Source organism: Aplysia californica, unplaced genomic scaffold (assembly GCF_000002075.1).
Source record: "Aplysia californica isolate F4 #8 unplaced genomic scaffold, AplCal3.0 scaffold00333, whole genome shotgun sequence".
Taxonomy (NCBI): Eukaryota; Metazoa; Mollusca; class Gastropoda; order Aplysiida; family Aplysiidae; genus Aplysia; species Aplysia californica.
The window spans coordinates 34165-59735 of NW_004797603.1; the positions used below are offsets into that span (position 1 = coordinate 34165).

Below are 25571 nucleotides of genomic sequence, written 5' to 3' on the forward strand. Positions count from 1 at the left end.
GGGGGGGGAAATAAGTGGTTGTTTGTACAGGTGATTGTCTTAGACAAATGATTGTCTTGGACAAGTGGCAGTTAGAGCAGGTTTGACTGTATTTCAATAATAATTTTAAAAAACATAATGTTGCCCACCAAATGCATCAGAAATCTTACCAGAAAGAAACCTGAAACTCTTCCAAACTAGAGGCTTTTACTCCATGTTGTCGAGAAGGTGTATCATGGCTTTACTAAATACGGCAGTTTCCAAATATTGTTGTGGGTTCGCTTTAATGAGCGGAAAACATGTGACTATTGAATACAGTCTGAAAGATGAAGGGCACAAGAGTGTGGTTATAAAAAGAAAAAAGGTATGTCCATAAAATCATCAATCCCTCTTGGGGTAAAAGAACCTAGAAACAGAGCGTGGGAAATGAAGGCACTGGGTGAGAACTAACTAGCAGCTACTGACTATGACATGCTGCAACAACATCTTACCCTGATCTTAGCCACTTTTTCTTCTTGTTCCTTCTTCATGGCAAACTCAGCTATCCAATCTGGCTCTAGAACAAAATGGAAGAAAAAATAATCATATAAATGAAACCTTTAACCCCCCAACCCCCGCAACTGAAAGTCTTTACAATACACAGAGCTAATAATACTGTGTCCCAAGGCAAAGCAACGTAGCTGGTAAATGTGAGTTTTTGGGTTTAGCTGGTTTGTTACATTATACTTGCCCATATCCCTCGTGTGTCAACGGCAGGACAGTGTATCTACATAGGAAACAATAGATTTCAAAGTGGTGAAACTCCGTAAGTGACTGATCTCAATATTAAGTGTCAAGAGCTTTTCTCAAAATCACGAAATATGTTACTTTGCTGTGTCTTTGGAAGGCTGAATACCTGATCTCCCTTACATCATCAGTTCTTTTTCTTCTCTCCCCAGACAATATAATACAAAACAAAACATTGTCATCCATCATTCCCACATCATCAACTCTTTTTCTCCTCATCTCAAACAACACCTCATCCACAGGCAAACCAATCAGATCACCAGGATTTCAGGATACTTTACATTTCAAAGTCATGCCATTCTTTTATTCCAACAAGTCCAACATTATAATCACAAAGTAGTTCTTAATAAACCGCTTCTTCACAGGTAAAAAGATTGTTTAATTGATTGGAAAAATTTAACTTAATTAAAAGCAAGCCCATCGTCTGTTCACAAAATGTTATAAGAAATTTTAGAAACACCTACCCCCTTGTCCATCTTTACCAGCTTCATTTTCTTTGCTGAAACAACAAGGAAACAAATAGTTAGGTTTTTTTTAGTAAGTACCTAAGTTTATTTAGTGTTTAAGGCCATTGGCCCATATCCCACATCACATCATATAAAACACTCATTTGTTAAATAAAGTTTCCATAAAGAAAAAGATAGTGTTATGATACTGAGAGAAACACTAATGATAGTAACATCATATCAAGCGTGCAGGCATGCCAACTTTTTTAAAACCCACTCAGGGACATGCAACGTCATAACCTCAGATTATGTAACAATGACAGGGTTTAAAAAGCAGAAAATCTGTGAGATATACAGAACATTTGAGAAAACAACAGCAACACGTAGACTCACCCACAGACTCTAGCAGTGGACAGACTCTCAATCTCTAGTCGTTGTTTCTCTTGGTAATCTCGCAACCATTTCAGAGCTCCACATATCAAGCTCAGAGACTTTCCCTGAGGAGAAAAAGAGAGAAAATTGTCTAAGACAGCCACCTATCATCAAGAAAAAAAGTGGTTGTCTAAGACAGCCACCTATCATCAAGAAAAAAAGTGGTTGTCTAAGACAGCCACCTATCATCAAGAAAAAAAGTGGTTGTCTTTGGTGGAAGTCTTACACACTGTCATCTTAATGTTAAAAAAAAGCAGGTTGGAAATGAGGAGTGACAGCTCGTACAGGTGATTGTCTTATAATACAAGTGGCCATTAGGGAAGGTTCAGCTGTATTGTTTGTAAAAGTAACAAAGCCTGAAAAAACCGTTGGAAGTGGGTTTGGCAGGGGACAGGGGGGAGGGGTGGTTATAGGAGGAAAAAACCCCACATCATTCATCATTCCATGGAAATAGAAGAGTAAGGTTTTATTTGGCCACAATGGAGTTGTAATAGAGAGTTCTCTCAACTTATAAATAGTCCCTTGAAAGAAAACCAACGTTTAATTGTGATGAATTTTGCACTTTGCGATAATAAACTGTTACTAATCATATATTGCTCACCCTTCATTTATTTCAGATCAATTCAAAAGAGGTCCATTTCAAAGAAAGATATTATAAGAAACCTTTTAAAAGTGGTCAGGCAGGACCCTTGTTCTATCGAGAACAAGAATTTATGATGAGCCAGATGAGAAATGTGAGAAGCCTCACCTGTGTACCTCACAATCTATGATCAAAAAGAAAACCGATTAACAAATAACTTATGTTATTTCCAGAACACAAGCTGTCCTTGTTGATATTTATCTTACACAGGGAATAGCTGGAAAAAAAAAAGAAGAAAAAAAAGAAGAAAAAAAGGTTTAGAGCACTTTGAATCCGCTGCAAAAAAGAAGCCCTATTTTAGTAATAGTCATAAAAGAAATTATACTTTTGAACTTGAGATAACATGATGTCCACTTTCCTCACCACCACCATTGCCTCCTTTCTTCAGCCGCCCCCCACACACACACACCCCTCGATTCAAAGACTCTCAGAGAGACTAAATAAAACTGCCTTAATAAAATCCTATCAAACCAGCCATGTGGGGAAAAATTTGGTAAAGAATCCCCTCCATTAGACAAGACATACTATACAGACACCACAGAATCAGATTTTGAACATCCACCACTTACAGTGCCAGTTGGGCTCTCAAAAATTCCGATTTTTCCCAACTCCAGACAGGTGTAGAGATTTCTCATGAAGTCTTGCTGAATATCATAGGGCGTGAAGGGAAAGGGGAATGATTCTGGTACAGCAACGACACCATCACCAACTCTCTCCTCCTCTTCCTTCTCCCCATCATGTGCACCTCATGGCAAGAGAAAAAAATAGGACACTACTTTCACAAAGAAGTTTACATTCAGAATCATGGGAGGCGTGGGTGGGTGAGTGATGCAGTGTATTTTTCTTCTGTGATAATAATAATAACAATAATAATAATCATCATAATCATATATTAATAATAGCTCATCCATCAACATCTGACGAAAACCAACCACAGAGGAAAATATTTCTCCAGCGAATTAAAACTAATCAATAAAAAATTTGATTGTAAAACTTCTTTTACACTTTGCAACATTGAAAACTTCTCTCTCCCTTTCCACCCATGTTATATCCAGATCCCCCCCTCCCCCTTCCCGCCCAATCCACACACACACACACACACATGATATACTCAACACCATTTACCTAATCTTCTTAAATTCAGGTCTTATCTTTTTCACTTACTTACACACATCTTTCCCCTCAACCAATCTTGACAACCATTCTTCTCCCTCTAAAACACATACCAAAATAGAACAGACACATGTGGTTGAAGGCACTTGCACACACCATCATTTAAGATACACACACATCAAACTCAAACTCTCTACACCAAACTGGCAAAAGAGGAGGTTAAACCTGGAGCAGTAGTCTGGGCAACACAGAGACATGTGGACTGGCTACCTGATTTACTTCTTGGTACAAAGACAGAACTGGAAACAAGCACATGATGCATAATACTAAAGAAATAATACAGGCCTATATGAATTACTTAGTTAAGTATACTATAGTGGAGGGTAGGGTGCAAAACTTTTTGACAACACAATTACCAGTAGACTTGCTTTCCTCTCCGGTAACTTCTGTTTGCTTGTCTTGCCTGTTGAGTTCTGGAGCTGTTTAATAAAATATTAAAAAAAGAAAATATTCATAATTTTGGGGAAGAATGCAATTGTCAAATGTTGAGACCGAGACTTTCCTCTTAACAACAATCATAAAGTAAACCAATAGTGGCAATGGTCAACAGTCGGTATTGCACCCGCCCCCTAACACAGTTGACACTCTTCACTCCACCGCACTAAACTTGGGCGTGATCCCCGAATTTCATAAAAAATTAATAATTTAATGCACATTTTGGCACTCTTTAGGAGAAGTGGTCCCGGCCTAACTCCATAGACATGTATACACAAAATCAAAAACAAAAACGGAAGTCTGGTAAAAACTGAACTGAGTTGCGTGCCAAACCTATTTGAGACTAGATCTATTTTCTACACTATTCTGAATTCTAACGGGTTTTTTTAGGGTGCAGAGAACAATTTTGGCACTAAAAACTGCCACAAACCATTATTTTGTGAATTTAGCAGGCAACCACCCCCTTTTTGGGGGGGGGGGAAATGCCTATTCGTCCAGCTGCTGGAGCAGTAGTCAATAGCCTATTTATTGGGCTACCAAAAGAATAGCCGAAATGCTATTCGTTGGGTAGTGTCTACGTTCTCTAACGTTATTGAACGTATACAAGCTATTCTACGTTCTCTAATAAATCAAAAATACAAAATGTAGTAACAAGCCGATATTTGAACTTCCAAATGAGGCTTAGCTACTTTTCAATCGTTCTTTTTAAAAAAATTGGTTTGCGTAAATGTTTTGTCGTTAGATCTACATCATATAGCATAGGTCCGGCAGTTCACTCAACTGGATTATACTGGCGTATTTCTATATCATTATCAGCTGTGTGCATTTGTTAAGTTTGTATCAAGTACGTGAGTGTTTTATAAAAGTGTGTGTGTGTTGGACACCTTTTTGCTGCAGCCTTGATTGTCTTACTTTCTTTCCTTTACAAATTTAAAAAGTTGTCTTCCTCAAATTGCTTCCCCACCCGATTTAGCTCATCAAATGAATAGAATTTCGTTCCAACCGATAGAGCTGTGTTAAATTAAATTGAGCAGTAGATTCTAGCCTAGCCCCTTACTCTTGGGGCCAAAACCGGCGAATAACAAATGTGGGGTGGGAACTACCGAAAAAGCGCCGAATTTCCTCTCTACATGAGTCTATGCTCACCCGCCCGGAAGTTCTTGCAAGATTAACTCCTCCCCTCTTCTCTCTCTCTGTGTCTCTTTCTGAATGTCTATCGGTGTGGACGATCAAATTGACCAAAACAAAGTTAAAAATGATGTTAAAACACAAAAGTAAATTAATTTGGTTGTCTACAAAGATGCTACGGCTATTTAACTTTTCGAATCGAGCCGAACTACGCGGGTCGCCATTTTGTTTTGCCCGGAAATTCTCGCGCTACTCCTCTCTCTCTTTCTCTCTCCACTGCCCACAGACAAAATTGTACGCTTTTAGTAGGCTACAGTTGTAATGGAACGTTTGTTCACGGCACAGAATTCTACAATTTTTCTGTTATCACAGTGTAGAATTCTGTGGTTTAGGGTGAACGCAAAATTTGGTGACCGTGCACCGGGTGAGAATAGCCACAAGACTCGCCTGCACTATTCTCACTGCGGGTGAGAATAGAGGTGGCCCTAGTCTTTAGATCTAGATCTAGACATTTATTATCTAATCTAGATTCTAGATTAGATCTAGATACAGATCTAGAATCTAGATCTAGATAATATAGATCTAGACTCTACACTAAAAATTAATGATGGGCGTTGGCTTGGTAGTCTTACCGACAGTGACAGTGCCACTGTCTTGTTCTTTATTATTTTGTAACGATACACTTTGCTCCACGGAGATCAGTGATGCCAACAAGTCATCATCATCACCATCATCAAATGAATCCATGTCTCAGTATATATTGCAGAAGCGTCGTGACTCTAGCAGATTAGTAGAACAAGTCTTACTCTTAGTGTCTTAGTAAACACTGTAGACTTAGACAAGACATTGAAGAAAGCGCCATTTCCATTCAGGTTTACTTCCCTTGTGACGGGAGATTAATCTAATAATTTGTTGTAACATTTAGTGAGACTGAGTTCGCGCCCCTGGTCTGTCAGGTACGGTCAACGCGCATGCGTGAGAAGATGAATGAAACTGAAAGCGGTGTTGACAAAATACTGTGCTTCGTGTTCTGTTGATGACTGCTCTTTATCTAACGGTTTTAGATTTCGGCTTGCAGATTTGGATTGTGCCTTACGTTGATTTAATGTGATTGTTCCGATACTTTGATGGCTGGCTGATGCCTGAAAATGGAAACTGCGGAATGCATCACGCCTCGTAGTGCGACAGTGGTTGACGGCTCTGCTCAGTTGGCGTCCCCAGTAACGGTGTCATGTCAACCTTTCGATGGCAGTCCGACTTCAAAATCTCAGGAGGGAAATGTCACGCACTCTGTTACATATACTTCCGAAAGATCATTATCTGACAATCTGAAAAAGCCATCGTCCTTTGATTTTGCAGAGCAAATAAGGAAGCTGGAAATTGAGGGCAACAAGTTGAGAGCTGCCACCGTCTCTTCCCTATCCAACATCGGTAGGTTGATTTCCCGTGTCAATCGCTCGGGAAGCAAGTCTTGGCATGAAACTTAAATGGTTAAGAAATAAGGGGCCAATATTCAGAACAGTTCTGTTAGTCTCGTACGTCTTGACTTTTGTTTTGTTTTGGTTTTACTCATATTTATTATGTTGCCGTGACGTTTTCTTCTTCCATAAAATAGATTTATTATTTGTGTCACTTGTGACGCCCGTGTACAAAACCAAGTTCTTTACAATTTCTACTGGCCTACACCACATGTTTATTACAACCAAAGTGAGGTTTCTACCACATACTTGTTTCTTAAGTGTATTTTCCCTTGTTGTATTTGAGGAATCTATAGATCTAGATCTAGACCTAGTTTTTAAAAAGAAAGGTTGCTCAACCAGGTTTTTGCTACCTGTTGTCTGAAGGAAGGATATTTATTATATTATTTAGGCAAAAATGGTACCATATATTATTATTTAATAATAACAACAATGCAAAAAGCTGCCCAGGTTAAATCAGGCTGGGCCTCATAATATGTAATGATACATTATAGCATTGCCACTTGTGAGCAGTGTGTAAATGTAACATATATTTTTGTCTCAAATACATCATGTGGTTTCCGTAATGAAACAATGAGAACAGCTGAAGATTGTCTTTTCCGGCTTTTGTACCTGTCTACCTCTTTTGTGCTTAGGATAGCCTGCATGCCTTTGTGTGCTTAGAATGGTTCCCTGAGCGCTGTGAATGGCCATAAAGGTTCTTATCTAGCCCATAATTATCAGCTTTGTCCAGGGGTGTTAGCACCCTTCAGTGTGCAGGGGACTAGATCAGCAGTTCATGAAACTGACATAAAAGAAGCTTTAAGGCTTTGGATCATATATAGTGGAGTTTGCAGGAATCTGGTTCTTTGTACTCTTCTTTAAGGGTTCTTTGGGACAGAGTAATAGTGGATCACAATGAAGCAACAATAAATTTTCAATGTTTTTGCAAGAATGTATAGCACCTGGACAAAAGGTAATTTTTGGGGTAATTGTGGAGACTTTTTCCAGTTGTTTTGTGGACATCAAAAGATAACATAGAGACATATTTATAACTGCATTTGGTGGTTGAAATGAAGAATATTTCAGGTTTAAATGAGAAATTTTAAAGGCTGTAAATTCTAAATATTAGATTGAGAGGTCTATATTGAAATGACTTTTTAATAGCAGTGGTAGATTTTGATTTTCTTTAAAATTAAGTGTTTGAGAACAAGATCTGAGGAAAAAAAATCTTTTATGTGTTAAATGCTATCATGTGGCAGAATAATTTATGAATCTTATTTTAAAATTTAATGTTCACTCTTTCTTTTATAAAATTGTTTCAGGATCTATAGCTGGTTTCAACTTTGATGTCAATAGTAACAGTCATGAGGTAAGACCAAATCACGCTTCATTTATTTTAAAGATTTAACTTTATTAAGGGACTACTCTACCCAGTCAGTGGCTGTTCATTTAAGTTTCATAAAAATATTCATTTGATTCATTTGTTCACTCTACTGGCCAGATTTTCCTCATGGAGAGGCAAATGCTGTTATTTTTGCGCAATTTAATGAAATCCTCCAGAATCAAACATGTTTATTTTCCTAGGTCACTAATTTGATGTGTCTGATGAAAATAGGCAATCAAAAGGCTAATTACACATTCATTGTGGGGTCAGATTTTTCATTTGTGCGTGGAATACAGTAGGCCTTAGTTGATTTCTGGGTCAACTTTGATCATGAAGCAAAGCGGAGGTCATTGTCATAGTGTGCACTAAAACGGCCACATCGAGCCAATCCAGTTTGATCTCATGTTGATTGCCTTTAAAGTTGCCAAATAGGCTGAGAGAGTATTGAATATTGTAGTCTTATTGTCTTTCCTTTCTTTCACTGTCAGAGTTTTGTGTGACCCTGGAGACAGGGGAGCAGATTTTACCAGATTCGTGTATGCCCTGCTGTACTGTTTTGAAACTTGAGATTCATGTCTGAATTCCTGCTTTAATATTTAGGTAAAAGCTTTGTTTTTGTTCATGAGAATTTAACACCATCACCCTACTTCAATATAAATACATGTAGGCCTGTGTGTGTGTGTGTGTGTGTGTGTGTGTGTGTGTGTGTGTGTGCATGTGTGTATGCGTGTGTGTACACTGCTCAATAATTGTATGATATTATAATTAGTATCATGTTTATTTTTCTGTTATATTTCAGTCCGCCAAATATAACTCAGCAAACCTCGGCTGCATCACACCACTTGTGGATATATCTGCAGACCAGAAGGCAATATCAGATCTCAGGTAGTACAGTTTGTTTGCGAAGCTGTTTTCTTGTTTTTGTTAGAATAGTTGATTTTTGCCTCGTCTGTATTGTTGGGATCAGTTATTGGTTGGCTTTTTCCCCTAATGACAGGCCTTACTATGATTCAGAGAGTTTTATAATTAGTCTCATTTTATGTAGGCTATAATAATTCCTTTCAAAGTTTGTAAGACTGTGAGTGTATATATTATGTAAGTTGTTTGTAAGACTGTTTATGTTATGTGTAAATTGTTTGTAAGGGTGTTAATGTTATACGTGGAAGTTGTTTGTTCAACTGTTAATGTGTATATGTAAGTTTTTTGTAAGACTGTTCATGTTATTCGTAAGTTGTTTGTAAGACTAAATGTATTTGTTAGCTGTGTGTAAGACTGTTAATCTTATCTATATATGAAAATACTGTCAGTTTTATATGTGAGACTATCCCTTCCCCCAGAACTCAGCTTGATGTCCAGCGCCGTGAGACAGAACGTCTGCAGAAACAGCTGCTCGGTGACTTGCCCAGCTTCCAGTCCATCTCTGGGGCGGCCCTCCCTCCCGTCCAAGGCAGCGCTGGTCACAACCTGAGCAGCAACAGCAGCAACAGCAACAACTTGAGCGGCAGCAGCTTGTTCCAGCAGGCGTTCAGTCCCAGCAAGGCGGCTTTCTCCACGATATCGAGCAACGAGTTAGCAGGCTCTTCCTTTCCTCGGAGGACTTATGATTACCAACCGCCGTGAGTTAGGTGTAGGATTTATGATAGATAGATAAATAAATTAATGAATGAATGGATAAATGAATGAATGACTGAATGAATGGAGTGGTGGGTGGATGGATGGAAATAAATAAATTGTCCAAGTTTTAAGAATTTGAACAGTTTCACAGCATAACCACTACTCAGTGTAAGAACCTATCGTACGCTATTGTTCAAAATGACAAGTGACGAAGTTTTCCACTAAACCCTCCTTTTGAACTTTAAAGTATCAGTTAAGGTAATGTTTGACCTTCTTTTGTATGAAGTTGTGTTTGAGATAAGAAGGAAAGTTCTATAGTACTGTCACCTGTTGCAGATCTCACCTGGAGCGGTCACTGAAAGAGTCTCAGGAGCAGGTGGTGGACCTGAGGAAACGCTTGCAGGAGGTGAGTGCAGGAGTACCGAGAGTAGTTTGTTTCAGGTCTAAAGTACAGGGTACAACCTGGTTACATGCCACAGTGTCAAAGGACAGGGTATAATTCTTTACATGTTACAATGTTAGAGGACACGGAATAATTTGCTAAATGTTACAGTGAAGGGAACAACTTGTTACATGTTGCAGCATTAGAGGACAGGGAGCAACTTTTGTTACATGTTACAGTGTTAGAGGACATGGTACAATCTGTCACATGTTACAATGTTAGAGTGAAGAGAACAACTTGTTACATGTTACAGTGTTAGAGGACAGGGAATAATTTGTTACATGTTACGTTTGAGGGTAGGGAATAGTTTATTACATAGTATCAGAAGATAGAGTACAACTTGTTACAATATCAGAGTACGGGGAAAAATTTATTACAGTGCTTAGGTCTTTCTAACTCTGTTCTGCTCCCCTGCATCCCTCCTACCATCTCTCCCCTCTGTATCCCTCCTACCATTTCTCCCCTCTGTATCCCTCCAACCATCTCTCCGCTCTGTATCCCTCCTACCATCTCTCCCCTCTGTATCCCTCCTACCATTTCTCCCTGATGTGTCCCTCCTACCATCTCTCCGCTCTGTATCCCTCCTACCATCTCTCCCCTCTGTATCCCTCCTACCATCTCTCTGCTCTGTATACCTCCTACCATTTCTCCCCTCTGTATCCCTCCTACCATCTCTCCCCTCTGTATCCCTCCTACCATCTCTCCCCTCTGTATCCCTCCTACCATTTCTCTCCTCTGTATCCCTCCTACCATCTCTCCCCTCTGTATCCCTCCTACCATCTCTCCCCTCTGTATCCCTCCTACCATTTCTCTCCTCTGTATCCCTTCTACCATCTCTCCGCTCTGTATCCCTCCTACCATTTCTCCCTGATGTATCCCTTCTACCATTTCTCCCTGATGTATCCCTCCTACCATTTCTCCCTGATGTATCCCTCCTACCATTTCTCCCTGATGTATCCCTCCTACCATCTCTCCCCCTGTATCCCTCCTACCATTTCTCCCTGATGTGTCCCTCCTACCATTTCCCCCCAGGCCAGCGATGCCTCTGACCAGCAGAAAAGACAGTTCCGAACGACCGTGGAAGAACTCAAGTCCAAGCTGCATGACACAATCCTGAACAGAGACACAGTCCTAGAGCTACGGTGAGTTCATAGACTTTCACTTATCAAGTAGACGTTTCTAGACTTTCATCTTGGGTTAACAAATGAGCTTTAAGATTATACCAATACTTGCATATGCCCAGAAATTCACGAGCGTCTGAGTTCAACTTTTTGTGACACAAATAATCTCTGTTAAAGGTTGCCATCTCTTAGCATGATTACCTGAACATTTTACTGCAATCCTCCGTCTGCTTTTACTATCTAGCAGTTTTTTAATTTGCACAAATAGTTCCAGTTTTAATTTTTTGAGTATCTTGAAAAAGGTACTACATTTCGGTAATGCATGGTTCTAAAATCCCAGTGTAATGAGAGTGTTAGTTGTATTGTATCTGGGGTTTTTTGTCAGGCAAAAAGAGTCCAACGGTCAGGAGATGTTGATCAACAAACTGCAGTCTTCCCTGTCACAGCTACAGGAACAGTATAAGGCTCAAGAAGAGGTGAGGCTAAAAGCTACTAGGGGTGTACAAGTACTTGTTGTTCTTGTTGTTATCGATCCAGCAACAGCTGGGCTCTCACCCTTCTGTCCAATGCCGTGTAGTGATAAGTGCAGGTTTGCTGCAGTTGCTGTAATGTTCCATAGAGTGTGTTGTCAATGTTAGGACTCGGAGGGAGAAGTGTAGCTCTGATGTTATTTAGGGCTGTACTGTGGAAAAGGTGATGACCCACAGTCTCATATGCATAGTCACACAAAGGACACATTCACAATGGGGGGAAGTTCTGCTTTTATTCTGTTCAAGTGAAAGTTGAGCTGTATATGTTTTGTTCGTAGGCTGAAGATTGTGATCTGTTTCTTTCTCTGTAGAGGGTTGATATTGTAATTTCGTTTTGTTGTGGTCATATGTTTGAAAACTGATCTGCCTGTCTTTCCCAAGGCCCATCTGTTCTTCCAATCCTGTTTGCTGTTGCTTTTAATGATTTGTTTTGCAGTGTTGTATGAGGTTGGAGTAAAGTCCTTGCAAGTTCTGGCTTAAGTAGTTTTTAAATACCCCTAACCTTTACCGTACACTGTGTACCAAAAATTGTACATGGCGTTTTAAATTTCATTTCATTCTGTTATGGCTAACTTCTCACCTCTTGGCAGCAAAGAATGCCTCAAGTACTCAATTCCGACATTGAAACAATGGCCATTAGAAATTTTGATCTCAAGTTTTGAAATTGATTACCGTTTTCTACCCTTCCCTCTATTTTTACATCGGGTAACATCATGTACCAATAATGGCACACACTGGAAAAAACTGCAGACCCCAGGCCAACACACACGCAAAGCGAGCTCGCTGGGTCACGACGATGCGAGTTCTATTTTTAGCATGCACATGTGTTGCTTTCTGAGGCTCCGGCTATCTAATGCTGGGGAGGCTGCTGAATGTGTAGCAGGGTTGCGTGCTGAGGGTGTTGTAGGGTTGCGTGTTGAGCGTGAAGCCAAACTCCAACATAATTCACGTAATCTAAGTGATATTTCCAGTTTACCCACCCTTCCTTCTCTAAACAGTTCTCCACTCTCTCTTTAATGGTTGCAATCTTGGAAAAAGTTTGGAGTTATAATACGAGTTATGATAACTGTTCCAAAATTGGTATGCGACGTACGCACTGTGGAGTAAATACTGACATACTGTGAAGCTTTAAAAGCTCTAATCTTTAGCACTCATATTACCTAAATGTGTTGCAAGTGCTGTAAAACTCTTACTAAAACTAATGACCTTTGACGCATACCCCCCACCACTACCTCCCTCCCTCCAGGCATTTGCCTCCACGACCCGTAAGCTGGACTCTCACCACCACACCACCCACGTACAAGACACGGCCTTGGCCTCCATGAGAAACTTGCTGTCGGAGAGGGAGAAGCAGCGAGGCCGTGCCTACTTTGAGACAGACCCCGTGATTGGTCAGAGCCCGGCCATGTTGGTTCACTCCCTCGAGCGATGTCTGCAGGATGTGGAGCATGAACTCACCGTGAAGAGCTACAGAGTCACTGAGGTCAGAGTGATTGAGTTGTGTTTGAGTGGTTCTGAGTTGTACATCCCTTATGACACTCTGCAGTCCATTCTGTTATCTTTTTTTATTGTGTGTGCATCATATGTGTGTTTTGTTAAATGGTCTTACGGTGTGCCTTTTCTGTTCTTTGATTCAACATAAGTTGAGTCTTAATTCTGCATTGTACAGCTATTGACCTGCAGTAAACGATTCCAAGATTTCCAAGAAAGCAAGAACAGACAGATATAGAAATTCATTCGTACCAACTGCAGTTAGGTTACTGCACATACAATGCTATAAATGAAACAGAGAGAGAGAGAGGGAGAGAGAGAGAATGTTTTACGGAGCAGGTTGTTTTAGCTTGCGAGACATGTATTTACATGTATGAATGTCCTGTCTTGTTGTGTGTATGCATGAGTGCTCCTAACTTTTGTAACATCCACTGTCTTTGTAAACAAGCAAGACAAATTTCCCCCTGCGAAATGAATAAAGATTGTCATTGTCATTGTCATTGTCAATAATTTCAAGCACTTAGCTGCTATATAAATTCTCATTATTATTTATTTTTATTATTGTTGTAATACAGAACGTAATAAAACATAAGTTTTTCTTCTCACAGCTGGAGACTGAGCTGGAAGAACAGAAGAAATCAGTCGCTGAACGAGAGAAAAGCGTAGCCCGGGAATATCAGGAAATGTAAGCTGTACCTTCATATTACTTGAGTTTTTTTTTTATGGTAATTTTTGTCTGTCTAGTTTTATCCGACTCTGGTTGGTTATAGCTGGTAAGAGAACATTTGCTGCTGGGATGTAACCACCACCTCACCTCACCCCACCTCACCCCACCTCACTTCACTTCATACACCCCCCCCAGGGCTGGCTGCGTCAGGCAGGGTCATTGCTGCTTACCTCTTGATCGTGTTTGTGGAGGCAGAAAAGTCGTGCAATGAAAGAGGAAAAATTCTATGTTCAATTATATTTCTTGAACATATTAGTTGAGTCAAAATTGTTTCATATCTCCGCCCATTGTTGAGGATAAAGGAGGCTGTCTTAGACAGTGACATTATAATATTTTTAAAAAACGTCAGTGGCCAAGTGATTAGGCTCTTGGACTCGCAACCGTAAGGTCGTGGGTTCGAATCCCGTCAGGGGCCCAACGTTGTGTCCTTGGGAAAGGCACTTTGCACAAATTTTCCTCACTTCACCCAGGTGGAAACGGGTACCCGGCTATAGACAGTGAAAGATCTTGTCAGTTTGATAGTGTTTGAGCGCGTGAAATCCGCAGCTTGCACTGTGTGCTTCCGCGGAAGCTGAGAGTGTTTCTGAGTGTTCTCAGAGGGTCTTCTGGGGTAATAATAGTTGTAAAGCGCATAGAGCATGCTCTTGAGCATGGATATGCGCTATATAAATGCAATTATTATTATTATTATTATTTTATTATTATTATTATTATTATTATAAGAAAAGAGACGTGGTCGTTTGTACAGGTGATTTTTTATACAGGTGGCTGTTGTACAAAGTGCCATTATAATGTTTAAAAAAACGAGATGGAGGAAATGAGAAGTGGCCATTCGTACAGAGGTGATTTCTTGTACAGATGGCAGTTGGAGCAGGTCCAACTGTATTTAGATTGTGACCTTTTTTTTCCTCCCTATTTAGTTGTCTTCTTTCTATACTGTGAGTCGTGAGATTAGCTGGAGATTATGTCTGGTACAGACTGAGTTCAATAGCTAGGTACATAATTAATTTATGATAAACTGATCCATCTGTTTTTGTTTATTGTTTTTTTACAGATTGAAACGAGAGGCTGAGGATGCAGTGAGAAAGTAAGTTCTGATCTCTTTATCTCCATTTTGTGCTGACATTTAAAAAAATGGAAATGTGTCATGCCTTCAAAGCCTTCACTTTCTAATTTTCAAAAGCATTTCAATAGAGCTGCGGGTGACTGATTTTTGTTTTGTTTTACTAACAAATTGTGAACATTTGCCTCAAAGAAGCATTAGTGGAGAGAACATCCATAGTCTCTGTTATGTCTGGTGGGAAGGGAAAGCCTGAGGTATTTAATAACAACAAGTCTATGCTGTGTTTGTCTGGTGGTAATGTCATGCAATGTGAGGGCATAACTATCCAAACAGATTGGGGTTGTGTCTATTCCCATAAATATATCACTGGCAGTAGCAGCAGTAGTAGTAGCAGCAACAACAGCAGCAGTAGTAGCACATTGTATTTGTTTTAATCGTTAATATTGTCTTTATTAATCTGGTTGTAATTGCTACCATAATTGTTATCATTTCTTCACTGCTTCACAGAATGGGAACTCTGACAGCTGAGCACGAGAAGAAACTGTCAGAAGTGAGCGAGTCTGGTGCTGGAGCGAGGCAGCGTGTGACAGATCTACAGAGGGAGCTACAGGAACAGGAGTGAGTCATAGCTAATACTGTTGTTAGGACAGGCGCTGTCTGTTCTCATCATGTGTAGATAGCTAGACTGTGTTGAGAGCACTGTAAAATAAGTGCCATAGTGCGAGTAAGTCTTAGGTTTACATGGCATAATTGTGTTGAAAGAGATGTAAAACATGTGTAATAGTGGAAGTATGTCTTATCCAGCGACTATGGTAACGCAATAAGACTTATCCTGAAACAGGTGCATTGGACTGACTGTTGCTTTGTCAGAAAATCTTTTTGTTGTTATTAAACTTTTTTCTTCTGAGTTTTTTTACTTCTTTGAAATCCAAGTTTGAATTTGTGAACCAGTTCTGTGGGCTGCTGTTTGTTATGAAGATATTTCAAATGCTTGGTATAAGACTACCATATGTCATTTTGAAAAGTGACCTATGATGGTGTTTTATACTGAACAGTCGATTTGCACTCTATGTGTGTCTATCTGATGATGAAGATAGTCAGCCTGCCCACACTGAAATGAACCCTTATGAAGAGGGGCGAGGAAGCATGGACATCCCGTCTTCGTAAGACCCCGGTTCTATATTCAAGTATTCAAGTATTTAACTGTCTATAGACTGCCAAAGCATTAAACTCCTACAAAAATGTGTTGGGAGCTGAAACTGGTGCTAAGTCCGAGGAATGTTTCCAGTAGTCTGTATACCTGCATGTGTTTTACGGTCCACTACAGCCAAGAAAAATTTCCCTTGGGGACAATAAAGTATTATCTTATCTTTATTTTATATCTTGTCTTATTTTGTACTATCCAACCTTACCTTACCTTATCTTAACTTCGCTTTTATTGTCTTGTCTTATCTTATCTTATCTTATCTAAGCTTATCTATCTTATCTTAACTTACCTTATATCTTATCTCATCTTATCTTGTCTTATTTCCTGTCTCTCCCCCTGTCCCAGCCAAGACCACCAGCGACAGCTGAAGACGAAGGACGAAGTGATCAGAGAGCTGGAGGAGAAAGTGGAGGACTCGAGGACAGAGTCCATGCAGGCACGGGCGCTCTGGCAGGAGAAGGTTGGTCATCATACCAGTTGTTTGTTGTTTTTATGGTTTTTTAAAATTATTTTTTCGTCGTTTATGTGCTGCTTATGAAACTCATGTTATCTCCAGTCTTTCATGATTTGTTGAATTACTTTTTTTTCTGCCCCATAATTGGCACTGATGAAATAAAACATAAGATATTCTTGAAACTGATAATATGAGCTTTTTGCTTCTGATGCAGTCTTTTTTTCCTCGCTGTAAAGGCGATCGGATTTTCTTCTTCAGATCGTTTTCGATTTATAAAGTATGATAGTATGTTTTACATAGCAACATTGCATCATTGCACACTATAGAGCTGGTTAACTTAATAAAAAACTTTTTGATGTATTTTCATGAGAGTATTATTTGCCACTGAATTTGTTTGTGATCAGTAGTAATTAACAAAACGTAACCATTTGTAGAATGCTGTAGATATGTTGCTTCTATCTTTCTTAGGAGTTTAGTTTTATTTCTTAAACTATGTAGATTAGTTCTGAAATGGTTATCTACTTTAATCCCATTTAGTTTTGAAATGATCAGCTAGGTTGGTTCTGTTTTAGTGCCGACAAGACCAGTTATATTAATGTTGATGGGTTTATTGAAAAGCTGCTGAAATGTGTCTGTGTCATACATATATTTTAGTATTTTAATTTCCCTGCACAGTTTGTAATCAAAAAACTTCTGCAACCTTTTGATTGGTTCAAGTTTGCACCACTTGTTATTGGTTTAATATCGCAGTATCTATGGTAACCGTGTTTGTCTCCTTTTATTCTCCTGCAATGTGTAGGGGATTATTATTATAAGGTAATACAAATTATTTTTGTTTTCTGACCCAGTGAAGTCTAACGCAGTGGAAGTTGTTGTTTTTTTGCGTTCTTTTCTTCTGTTTGTGTTCCATGTCTCTTCGTCTTCCTCTCTCTTGATGAGAAATAAACTCCTTTGTTTCAACATGCTTAAATGAAAAAGAATTTGTGCATGTGTGTGTGGGGTGGGGGGCGAGATTGGGGAAATGTAGAGTGACTTTAATAAAATATATTTTTATTTTGCTTTTTATGAAATTTGCTTCAGTGTATGACATTAACGTTTGCTTTTTTTTCCACAAAAACGTCTTAATTCTGAAATGCTTTCGAAAGTCTGTATTTTTTCCCTTTTCTTTATATTGCAATGGGTATGGGTTGCAAAACTCAATAGTGGGTCAAACTTCAGTTTTGCCAGATATGCCACCACTAGAATTTTACTCAAATAAATTTTGTATACATTTTATTTGAAAAGTTTCTCACTCCTTTTTTATTTATAGTTGGGGTTTTTTTTCCTTGCCGACATTCCCCTTCACCTTTTCCTATAGTACGTGAATTCCCCCCCAGATTTTTTGTGCTTTTCATCCAAACGTTGGGAAATTATTATCTGTATAATGCTTAATGCTGAAGGTCAAAGAAACATTCAAAGGTACTCACTCCCCTTGTCGCGAGTCTGTGTGTAGTTTTTTCCCCCCCAAACTCTACCTTTTTGTGCTTTATGTGTGCTCATAGCTGTTGCCCTTTGACCTTTCCAGCTGATTGAAACAAAACACAGTCAGGTCTCCACTGAGAGATTGGTAAACAAACTTCCCCTTGTTCTTTGTTCATTAACCCCCGACCTTTGTTGTGGACTCTCTTCTTTTTCTTGTTATTATTATTATTTTTATTATTGCTGTTGTTATTGTTCTTTTTAATGACATATGTTTGTTGTTCTGTTATTTTGGGTGAGGGTTTTGTTCTTGCTAACGGTACTGACAGGTGGATTGTTTTAATTTGGAGAAAATATAATTTGATCGGTGGAAGATTTCTTTTCTCTTGTTCTATTGTTTAAAGTGTCTGAAGACTAAAGTGAGTGTAATTATGATTTCTTACTAACATTCATCCATATTAATGGTGTGGAAAAACAGACATAAATTTACAGAATGAATAACTTATGTTGAAGAAGTCAGTTAGTCGTTGGTTGGTGAAGGGTTTCTCTGTTTTTTTACATTGAAGAGTTACTCTATGTGGATTCATTTTCTTTCTATGGAGAGTTTGTTCGAGGTACTACTATACCAGGTGGAGCAAAGTTTCCACACATTTAGAGACAAGGTAGTTTTTTTTTTCTCTGTTTTTTTATCATTGTTTGCTGATTCCAACATGTGCTCATGTGAGTTCAAGTTCAAGATAAACAAATAAGTCTCATTTAGTTTTCGTAAATGTGAGGCAGCGTGGTGAAGTCAGGCGCTCTTCAAAATATTGAAATTGAAGAAATTGGCTTCTTCCCGCCAGTCAGGCAATTTTTATCAAATTTTAACATTTTGATTCTGCACCTTTTATGTCCATTTGAGAACACATTTAATTTTATGTGTGGATTTTGCTGAAAAAAAAGTTGATTAAAGGTACCAAAAATTTTAATTTTCAGTTGCCACGGACTCTCGGGTAATGGAAATAACCAAACTTTGGCAGCCATTTTGTCGCTAATTTTACCTCTGAAATCCGGCTATCCCTACCTCCTCCAATCGCAAAGATTTCGACTTGTATTTAGGATAAATGGGTAATTTTTTTCATGGAAAGCGAGACAAATGAACAAGTTTTAGGATGATACCAATCACTCCACGTACCAAAAAATTTGACGAGCGCCTGATTCCACTACGTCGTGACTTAAATGATTACAACCTGGATGGACGTACAGACTGCTTAGTGTAAGACTGCGCCACACACCATTATGAAAAGTGACATATGATGGATTCTTGTCGATATATGTGAAGCGTGCTGACAAAATAAGTTACTTCTCGGATTTATCCTTATGGAAATAGATACATCACACTTATAGGTGAAGTTTTTTTCAATTTATAAGTATGAAATAATGAAAGGCATTTTATACTTTATGCATGCGCCATCAATAGAAAATCGACAAATTTCACCCTAGGATTGATTTTTTGCCAATATCTCCTTTGTGGATTGCGAGAAGTAACTCATTTTGTCAGCTCTCCTCACATATAGTGAAGTCCACTTAAACGGAAATCTGGGGGAAGCGCCAAATTTTTTTGGTTTAACCAGGTTTTCTGTGTAGAAAAGTTGCTCAAATAGAAGAAAAACAATGGGGGATTTCATTTTCTTTCGAGAAATCCGCTGTTTTTGGATAAACTGTGGTCCGTTTGAGTGGACACCACTGTATTGTAGATTAGAACCAGTTTACTCTGAGTTTACGGCGGTTTTTCTCTCAAGGATTTTATTGGTCCCATCTGTGTGTCAACTTTTGGCTCTGTTTCTGTGTGTGTAGTCAATGGTGATGTGTCGTGTCAACTTTTGGCTCCGTTTCTGTGTGTGTAGCCAGTGGTGATGTGTTGTGTCAACTTTTGGCTCTGTTTCTGTGTGTGTAGCCAGAGATGCCGTGCTGTGGCCAGTAGAAAGTGTAACCAATGCTGTGTTTCCCACCCTTGTTTGTTTGTGCGGTATTGTGTAATCATATATATATAACATAATATTTCATACATGTTATATATATATATATAAAATTTGTCGGCCAGCTTTTTAGATGTACTCAGCCCAAAATTCTGAATATAAAAAATAGTCTCTTAGTCAATGGTATTAAGGTACTACTGTTTAAAAAATGAAAGTTTTTCTTTCTCCCATAGATTTTTGCTTTCAGAGCTTACAACAGTTTCACAGCTTGCTAACAATTTTATATATATAAGATAATATAATGTGCCCATCATTTCTTGAATCGGAATAGGTATAGGAAGTTTCCTACCAAAGTTTACCCAGAAACAAATTGTATGATTGGCATCTGCTTACTACTCATGCTTGGCTAGGGTTGTTCTAATGTACTGATTGACTCCTCTAGACACACTTCTACATTTCCTCATTCTTTTCATTTCTATTGGTTCTGGTTTGGGCCTTTTGGAACTGTTTAATTTTGTCCCTAGGTTTAGCGTTTGGAACGAGATCAATGCAAAAGTACATCCCATGCATTACGCCCCCATCGCACACCCCTCCCCATTTTCCACCTCTTTTTCACTTTACCTATCTTTATGTATTGATTAATTTTTAACCTTAAGCTTTCTTATTTGTGAGTGAGTGGGTGGTTGGCAGGTGCTCTGATGTGATTTGCTTCTTCTTTCCTATCAAACATCTATCGTCCTTATCTGTCCTCTTTTTTGTGTTTGTTACTCTCTTGTAACACCTCTAATCTTCAGCACTTATATGACCTTATTGAGTTGCAAGTGTTGTAAAACTTACTAAAACTAAAAACTAACTTTACATATCTTTATGTTTTGATGAGTTTATGAACCTTATGCTTTCTTATTTGTGAGTGAGATGTGATTACGCATTAGTAGCTGCAGTTCATCTGTGAGGAGTGGTTGTATGCGTTTTTTCCATTTTGTCTGTTTTTACTTTGTCCTGTCAGCAATCTCCTTTTGGACTGAGTGGATGGTAAGCTGTTTGAGAAATAACCAAAATGAAAGCTCACCCGTCACTCAGGATGTAGTTCACACATAGGGTCTCACAGCTCTACAGTCACTACAGATCCTTGCCCTCTTGTCACTCAAGCAGTCTTCACACAGAGGCTTGTATTGTAAAATATCCTAGACAGTGCACTCACTGGTGTCTGTGGTGTAGCGGTTAGGCACTTCACTGTCGCATGCAGTAGCCCTGAGTTTGATTCACGATTGGGGAATTTTTTTTATCGAGTTACTCGGTCTTTCTGTTGGAATGTTGTATCCCTTGGAGCCCGGGTTGGATGACGGACAGGGTCAGAAGCCTGCCTCCTGAATTATTTAAATTGTATTGATGTGGGTGTTAAAAACACCTACCTTCTGAACAGTGCTTTTTGATGTATATGTCTAGTTCACTATGGAGCACACCATGTGATTCAATTTGGGCCAAATGAAGGGCAAAAGTGAAGGGGGAAAAGAGGTGCTGGGCATACCTGACAATAGTGAGACTGGTATTTTTTGCCCTCTGTTCGGGCACAAGTCACCCATAGTGTGCATGCTTCCCAACAAAGCATTTAAAGAGGGTGAATGAAGAGCAGCAGCTATGCTATTTTTCAGTAAAGGTGAACAAGTCTATGTCTGTGCATGAGCTTTTGGTCACTTTTTATCACTTTATCATTAAGTCCTGATGACTTTGGCTCTTTCCTGTTGCAGGCAGGGGACATGTTTTTGTCTCCCAGTTATTTCCCAGGTCTCCTCTATGATAAGTTGCTGTCTTAGACAATTTTGACCTTTTATAATGATGTCGCGGAGCGCGTGAAACGTTTCGAAGAACTCAACTATCTGCCTTTGACCACAGTTGAGGAGTCCACATGAAAAACGTGCATAGTCACAAACTGGAAATTGTGAGGAAGGCAATTTTAGAAGCTTGTGGACTCAAAACTTCATAATATTTGTTTGACTGGTGGTTTATTGTTGTTTGTTGAATGAGAAATCTGACAACAATAATCAACCAACAGTTTAACAAAATACAGTTATGAGTCAACAAGCGTTCAAAATTGATACCCTCACGATTTTCAGTTTTCTGGAGATTCCTGTTTTTCCCGTGGACTACCCAGTTGTATTAGGGTATGTGTCATGATGCAGTGAAATCACGTACTCGTCAATTTTTAGGCATATGGAGTTATTGATATCACCTTAAAGATTGTTCATTTGCCTTGCTTTCGATGAAGAAACTATCCACCTATCTTGAACTGAAGTCAAGATATTTACGATTGAAGGAGGTGGGGTCGCCTGGTTTCAGAAGTAAAATTAGTGAGAAAATGGCTTCCAAAGTTTGGGGACTTCCATAGCTTAAGCATCCTTGGAAACTGCAAATTTACATTTTTGGTGCCTTTAATCAACGTTTTTCCGTAAAATCCACACTTAAAAGTGTTTTTGAATGGACATATAAGGGGTTGAGCCAAAAGACAAAAATTCGAAAAAATTTCCAAACTGGACGAAAAATGCTGATTTCTTGGATTTCATATTTTTGACGAGCGCCTGATTTCACCACGGTGCCTCTCGTATCACTCTGTGTTGCTTCTTTATCTTTGTCAAAACGAGGATATGGAGAGGGAAGATAGGAATTATCCTTATGAAATAACAAGAAATGATTGTGGAGTTTTAAGAGCGAAAGCAGGCCTTTGGTACTTCAATTCTTATTTACTTCATCATGTTATTATTTCCATCCGAACTTTTAAGGTAGTTACTTGAGAAGTCAAAAACGATTTCATTTTCTGAGCAATAATGGATCCTTTTTATGAATAAATGAAAACTTTGCTGCTGCTCTATTCATGCCTCATAGGTCTGGGAAAACTAGCTTTTCTATTGAATAGATTGAACAGTATTCAGTAGACCTTTTAGCCTGTATTTTCCGTCTCCTTCACTTTGTGTCACCGGTTATCCATTTGTCATTTGTCCGTCTGACAGCAAGAAAGAAATCAGTTGGCATTCCATAATGTGTCTATATCTATATCACAAACTGCCATTTCAATTACCTCCCCAGTCCCTTAAGGTCCCCCCCCCCCCCCCCAGAAATTTATGTACATATTTTTTGGGTGAATGTTCTCTTGCACATTTGTCACCTCCACTAAGGCTCCAGCACTGATGTAAGCTGACAAAACACTTTTTTTTTTTCTCAGCAGTTTCGAGAAAAAGGGGATTTTTTGTTTTGCATAACCATTCGGAATAGTGTTCTTCCGGAATTTCAATTTGAATTTACTCAAAAAGTAGTCACTGTTTCACTTTGATTTTTTCATACAAGTAGGGTAACTGATGAAACTTTCGATTTAAGAAAATAAAAAATTTTGGTGCCAAAAAGAAAAAAAGGCTTTTTGTCAGGTTATATCAGAGCAGAACCTCTCTCTCTCTCCTGACAGAACCAGTTTTTGTTATTCAAGAACACCTATATTTTACTATCTTAACATATTTATAGTACTTTTTTAATGCAGGTGTTTTGTATGCTGGCATCGATACAGTTTAGATCATTTATGATTCGGGCTTCCATCCTTGTCTGTCAGGGCCAACCTTGGCCAAGAGGGATACAACATCCCAGCAGAAAGACTGAGATACCTTTACTTGATAAAATTTTTCTCCCCACTCTTGAATCAAGCTCGGATCTCCTATGTTCATCAGTGAAGCACCTATCCGCTACACCAGGGATGCCAGTTTTCATGATCTTACCCAGAATCTTGTTGATCCAACCACTTGACCACAGCTGTTCTTTCCTTTCCCCCCACCCCAACAACCACCACCACCACCACCAACAGCGACAGGCACTAGAGTCCTCCCTGGATGAGGTACAGAAAGAGCTGATAGAAACGCGTGCTGAGAAAAACGAACTGGTGAGACAGGTGGCTGTGTTGGAATCTAGGACGGAAGACTTGCAGGTGAGTTGTGTTGGAGAGAGAGAGGGATAGAGAGAGAGAGAGAGGGAGAGAGAGAGAGAGAGAGAGAGAGAGACAGAGAGAGAGAGAGAGAGAGAGAGAGAGAGAGGGAGGGAGGGAGAGACAGAGAGGAGGGGGAGAGAGAGAGGGGAGAGAGAGAGAGAGGGGAGAGAGAGAGAGGGGAGAGAGAGAGAGAGAGAGGGGGGGGGCAAGGGAGTTGGGCATTTACTTGTTTGGTGAATACAAGTAATTTTGTTGATGATTTCCCTTTATAAAATCCTTCTCTCTTCATTGAGTGATGTTTATCTGTTTGCTGTAGGCTGGTAATGTTTTAGCTGTTTTGTGTAGGCTAGTGATGTTTTAGCCATTTGCTGTAAGCTGGCTGGTGATGTCTTAGCTGTTTTCTGAAGACTGTTTACTGTGTGGTGTTGGCTGTTTGCACTGTTTTCTGAAGGCTGTGTGCTGGAAGCTGGTGATGTTTTAGCTGTTTTCCGAAGGCTGTGTGCTTTGTGTGTTTCCCCAGTCACTGACGGACAGACAAGGACAGGATCTGGAAACAGAACGGGAACGTGTTCGCAGTCAGCGAGAGAGGGAGGAGGAGCTCAGGGCTAAGGTCATGAACCTGGAACTGCAGGTGAAATATAACAAAACCTGGCAATAAATATCACACAATAATAATGATAATAATATGTTGCACTCATATAGCTCTTTCCCATACTAGTATAAGCTCTGAGTGCTTTTCGTCATTGACTTGATGACTGAGAGTAAAACCTCGCACACACACACACACACACACAATAAATGATTTCATATACACAAGAAGACAAGCTCAACCACATTAAGAAGAACTTTCTCAGCCATACATCACTAACTATTTTGTGTTTCTTTCTTTTTCAATTGATATAAAAACGTAGAAAGGCACAAAAAGTGCAAGTTTGCGGTATTCAAGGACTCTCCTCAGCCTTTGGAAGTCACCAAACTTTGGCGCCCATTTTCTCGCTAATTCTCTTCTCTGACACAAGGTGACCCCCACCTCCTTCAATTGCAAACATCTGAACTTCTATTCAAGATAGATGGGTATTTTTTTTCATCTAAAGTAAGATAAATGAACCAGCTTTAAGGCGATATCAATAATCCATGTGCCCAGAAATTGACGAGTGCCTGATTTCACTGCGTCAAGACACATATGTGTACTGTCCGGGAACACACTTTGTTTGCCTGACTTATCATCTCTTCTAATGTGTTAGTATTCTACTGGTATTGTGAAACAAATGTATTAGTATTCTGTTTGTAATGTGAAGCAAATGTGTTCAATTTTTCCGCCAGGCAACGCACAAACAAGGTGAGATGGAGAGACTTGAACGAATGTTGGAGGCTGTCAAACAGGAGTGTAGCGTGCAAGTCCTGGATAAGGTCAGTGCTAGGGTGGGGAAAAATACCCTTAATTGAAGATATTTTACACCTGCTTTTGTATTAATGTTATTATTGATTAATTATCAGCATATAGCACACTGACCCCTGCTCAGGATTTGAGTACTGGGGTATCATTCGAGCATTTCATAATTACTCGGACTCTGTCTTAAGTCCAAAATACTGGGCTCACACATGCCTATCAGGGGCACAAGGAAAGATTTCAGACAAGTAAAGTGGGGCCCGGCTGTAACAGAACTGCCAGGACCAAT

At 39.3% G+C, this 25571-nt stretch overlaps 2 protein-coding genes across 3 annotated transcripts in view; one reads left to right on the top strand and one right to left on the bottom strand.

Annotated features, from left to right (window-relative positions):
• Nucleotides 1–5808, bottom strand: part of LOC101845562 (ATP-dependent DNA helicase DDX11) — a gene marked incomplete at its 3' end in the record, with an annotated part of 25837 nt that extends 20029 nt beyond the window's left edge. The window contains 6 exon segments of the mRNA XM_013085001.2: nucleotides 471–535; nucleotides 1230–1264; nucleotides 1605–1708; nucleotides 2853–3028; nucleotides 3813–3875; nucleotides 5652–5808. Coding sequence (XP_012940455.1) covers nucleotides 471–535; nucleotides 1230–1264; nucleotides 1605–1708; nucleotides 2853–3028; nucleotides 3813–3875; nucleotides 5652–5766 — 558 coding nt within the window.
• A 183-nt stretch (nucleotides 5809–5991) lies between these two features.
• The window catches only part of LOC101859422 (coiled-coil domain-containing protein 158), a 40949-nt gene continuing 21369 nt past the window's right edge, over nucleotides 5992–25571 (top strand). Inside the window, exons 1-16 of one of the 2 annotated variants that reach the window (XM_005102631.3) lie at nucleotides 5992–6450; nucleotides 7802–7848; nucleotides 8663–8748; nucleotides 9201–9479; nucleotides 9814–9883; nucleotides 10952–11061; nucleotides 11426–11516; nucleotides 12817–13053; nucleotides 13670–13746; nucleotides 14843–14875; nucleotides 15359–15469; nucleotides 16404–16518; nucleotides 18077–18118; nucleotides 23773–23892; nucleotides 24413–24523; nucleotides 25216–25302. In XM_005102631.3, coding sequence (XP_005102688.1) covers nucleotides 6168–6450; nucleotides 7802–7848; nucleotides 8663–8748; nucleotides 9201–9479; nucleotides 9814–9883; nucleotides 10952–11061; nucleotides 11426–11516; nucleotides 12817–13053; nucleotides 13670–13746; nucleotides 14843–14875; nucleotides 15359–15469; nucleotides 16404–16518; nucleotides 18077–18118; nucleotides 23773–23892; nucleotides 24413–24523; nucleotides 25216–25302 — 1899 coding nt within the window. In that variant the 5' untranslated portion in view covers nucleotides 5992–6167. The remainder of the gene's footprint in view (nucleotides 6451–7801; nucleotides 7849–8662; nucleotides 8749–9200; nucleotides 9480–9813; nucleotides 9884–10951; nucleotides 11062–11425; nucleotides 11517–12816; nucleotides 13054–13669; nucleotides 13747–14842; nucleotides 14876–15358; nucleotides 15470–16403; nucleotides 16519–18076; nucleotides 18119–23772; nucleotides 23893–24412; nucleotides 24524–25215; nucleotides 25303–25571) is intronic. The other variant, XM_005102632.3, reaches the window with a different exon arrangement.